This window comes from Montipora capricornis, chromosome 10 (genome assembly GCF_036669925.1).
Source record: "Montipora capricornis isolate CH-2021 chromosome 10, ASM3666992v2, whole genome shotgun sequence".
NCBI lineage: Eukaryota > Metazoa > Cnidaria > Anthozoa > Scleractinia > Acroporidae > Montipora > Montipora capricornis.
Window position 1 is genome coordinate 32,559,609 of NC_090892.1, and position 2,500 is coordinate 32,562,108.

General features: G+C 41.6%; 1 protein-coding gene across 1 annotated transcript in view; it reads left to right on the forward strand.

Moving 5' to 3' along the window:
• Positions 1-859: 859 nt before the first annotated feature.
• Positions 860-2,500, forward strand: part of LOC138019629 (zinc finger TRAF-type-containing protein 1-like) — an 11,724-nt gene continuing 10,083 nt past the window's right edge. Inside the window, exons 1-2 of the mRNA XM_068866481.1 lie at positions 860-1,187; positions 2,417-2,500. The exon at positions 2,417-2,500 is cut by the window's right edge and continues 155 nt beyond it. Coding sequence (XP_068722582.1) covers positions 987-1,187; positions 2,417-2,500 — 285 coding nt within the window. The 5' untranslated portion in view covers positions 860-986. The remainder of the gene's footprint in view (positions 1,188-2,416) is intronic.

Consider the following 2,500-nt stretch of genomic DNA (forward strand, 5'->3'; position numbering starts at 1 on the left):
TCTTCTGTCTTCTTCTCCTTGCGCATTTTTATCTGGGCAAGGTGCTCAACATACTCTGCCACAAGCTTTTCGGGGACAATGTATTTATCTGAAAACTTTCTAATAGCCTCACTGTCCCCACTGACTAGTTCTCTTTCCTCAAACAATTGCCTAATCTGAGCTCGAGCCTGGAAGTCGTCCGGCTCACGGCCATTGGTGGGGGTTGCACTCCAAGAGAGATAATGGAAGGTTGGCAGGAGCTTTGCCATAGTCACAATAGCCACAAGTTGCTCCATCAGACCTCATGAAATCCTCACATTCCCCACAAGCACATTTCCCTCTTTCTATTCCTCGTACATCCTTGCCCATTTTCAAGTTTTCACCGTACAATCACAGGCCACGCAATTAACTACTTTGTGCGCAGATTAACGCGGTTATATGAGTAACACTTCCAGTTTATTATTTCCACTTCCGGTTATTTTTGTCTTGAATAGGTTGAGTGGGGTGGGGGAGGGTCAGATATTTCTGTTTGGGTATTTTTGAAGGGTCATGCATTAATCCATTCCAGAAAGTGGGAGGGCTACGACTTTTTTCGCAAAAAAGTTCTAAAATACCCCCGCCCACCCCCCCCCCCCCCCAATAAAAAACGTACCTTTGCTAAGTGCGCTCCTTTTTCTCCTCGCTTCGCAGAGGATAAGTGGTACGCTTGTCTGCGATCGCTTCAGATTTAAATGCAAACATTTGCCTCCTCTGCGATAAGACCGACGCACTTCTGATAGGCTGCCTGTAGAATTTTGACATGCGAGGCCTGGTGATGAACGGCACGTGTAGGTCTCGTGACTATAAAATGCTATATTTGGAAATAATGACCTTTGTTCCGTAGGAGTATCACGCAGGCGCACAAAACGTAAACATTACATCACATCGTCGCATCAAAACAAACCTATCGATCGGTGAGGTGTATTCTTGTATCTTCTTGGGCGTATTTTGATATCTAGAACGGGGAAATGTCCACGTCGGAAGAAGAAGCAGAAGGTTCCATACAGGTGGAGGATACCTCCGAGAAGGAGAATATTGAGCCACCGTTGAAGAAGGCAAAGATAAGGAGCGACAAAAAAATCGATCGTCTTGGGAAGCTCGAGGCTCGTTTAAACGACATCTTGAGCTGCACAGTTTGTTTGGATTTGCCTACAAAATCGGTTTTTCAAGTAAGATTTAAAACAATGTAGTAAAAATTGACGCGCTCATACGGGCAGCAGGCTTTAGTCCTTGCAAGTTGGCGACAACAAATCTTTTGCCGGCTAACTCTCGTGAAGACCTCAATCACATGTCTCGCTTTTTTTCAACAAACTACGAAAGCAAGTGCAATGCAAGTAAACTCCCTCCCTGATTGTACACTTTGAATCTTACTAAAAGTGTTTGTATGTCGTGGATAAGCTGAAATGTGGATATTTCGAACAATACCGCAAAAAAAAGAACTTTTTGGGTTCCGCTGTCGATTTCGTACGTAGATCAGAATTCTATCGGAATTAAAAATCAATTTATTATTGTTGCGCGCTAAGTAAGCTTGTCATGTATTCTTAAATTCTTGCCAAATCGTACAATAATCGGATGTGTCAGTTACGTAATGTTCGAGGACTCATTCCGATTCGCCTGAAAGAGGTCGCAGTATTGATTGCAGCAGAGTAAATTGCTGCAGCGCACCGGAAGACTTAGCAAGTTTTTTAATCATTGATGACGAGCAGGCTTCGTTTTACACGTTGGTGTGCTTTCTATTTATATGTGTGTTTCGTAACACTCAAATTCATACTTGCACACGTAATAAATGTGCGATTTGTTGCCCAACATTTACGTTACCTGTGAAATTCTTACAGCCTGCAGGTCAAATATAACTTGGTCTTTCATACATGGTCTCTCTAGATCTTACAACTTGCGTCAGTTGAAATATTCTGTTGATTTTATCAGTCATTTTCAGTAATTTTACTTGTCCAGGTGATTGATTTATATATTTAGGAAAAGTTTTGCTCATAGAGAATATATTGTGATAAAGGAAAACTGTAGCTAATTCAATGACCCGGAGGTAGGTAGGGATGGAGATGCGTATTGTTCCCCTCATTTACTCTCAGAGCCAGAGCTTATCCTCTTTGCCCTCCTCCCCAATAGTTGTTCCCCCCCCCTCCACCCCATTTACTTGGCACCAAAAGGGTTGTTACAAAATAATATAACTGTAATAGCAGGGTTGAAAATAGCACCTAGTCTTACATTTACTTTTCTCAAAGGATTTTACATTATTTTCTAAGCTACTGTCATCAAAGCTGGTTATAAGTTCAGGGAAATTGAAAAGGATCTTATACAGAGGAAGCAATTTTATTTCCATCGATAGTCATTGGATGTGATTAAGTTTTCACTTACTATTATTTTGTTGTGTTTGATTAAGTGTCGAAATGGACATCTCATGTGTGCTTCCTGTTTCACTCATCTTCTGGCTGATAGTCGGCTGAAAAATGAGCAATCCACTTGC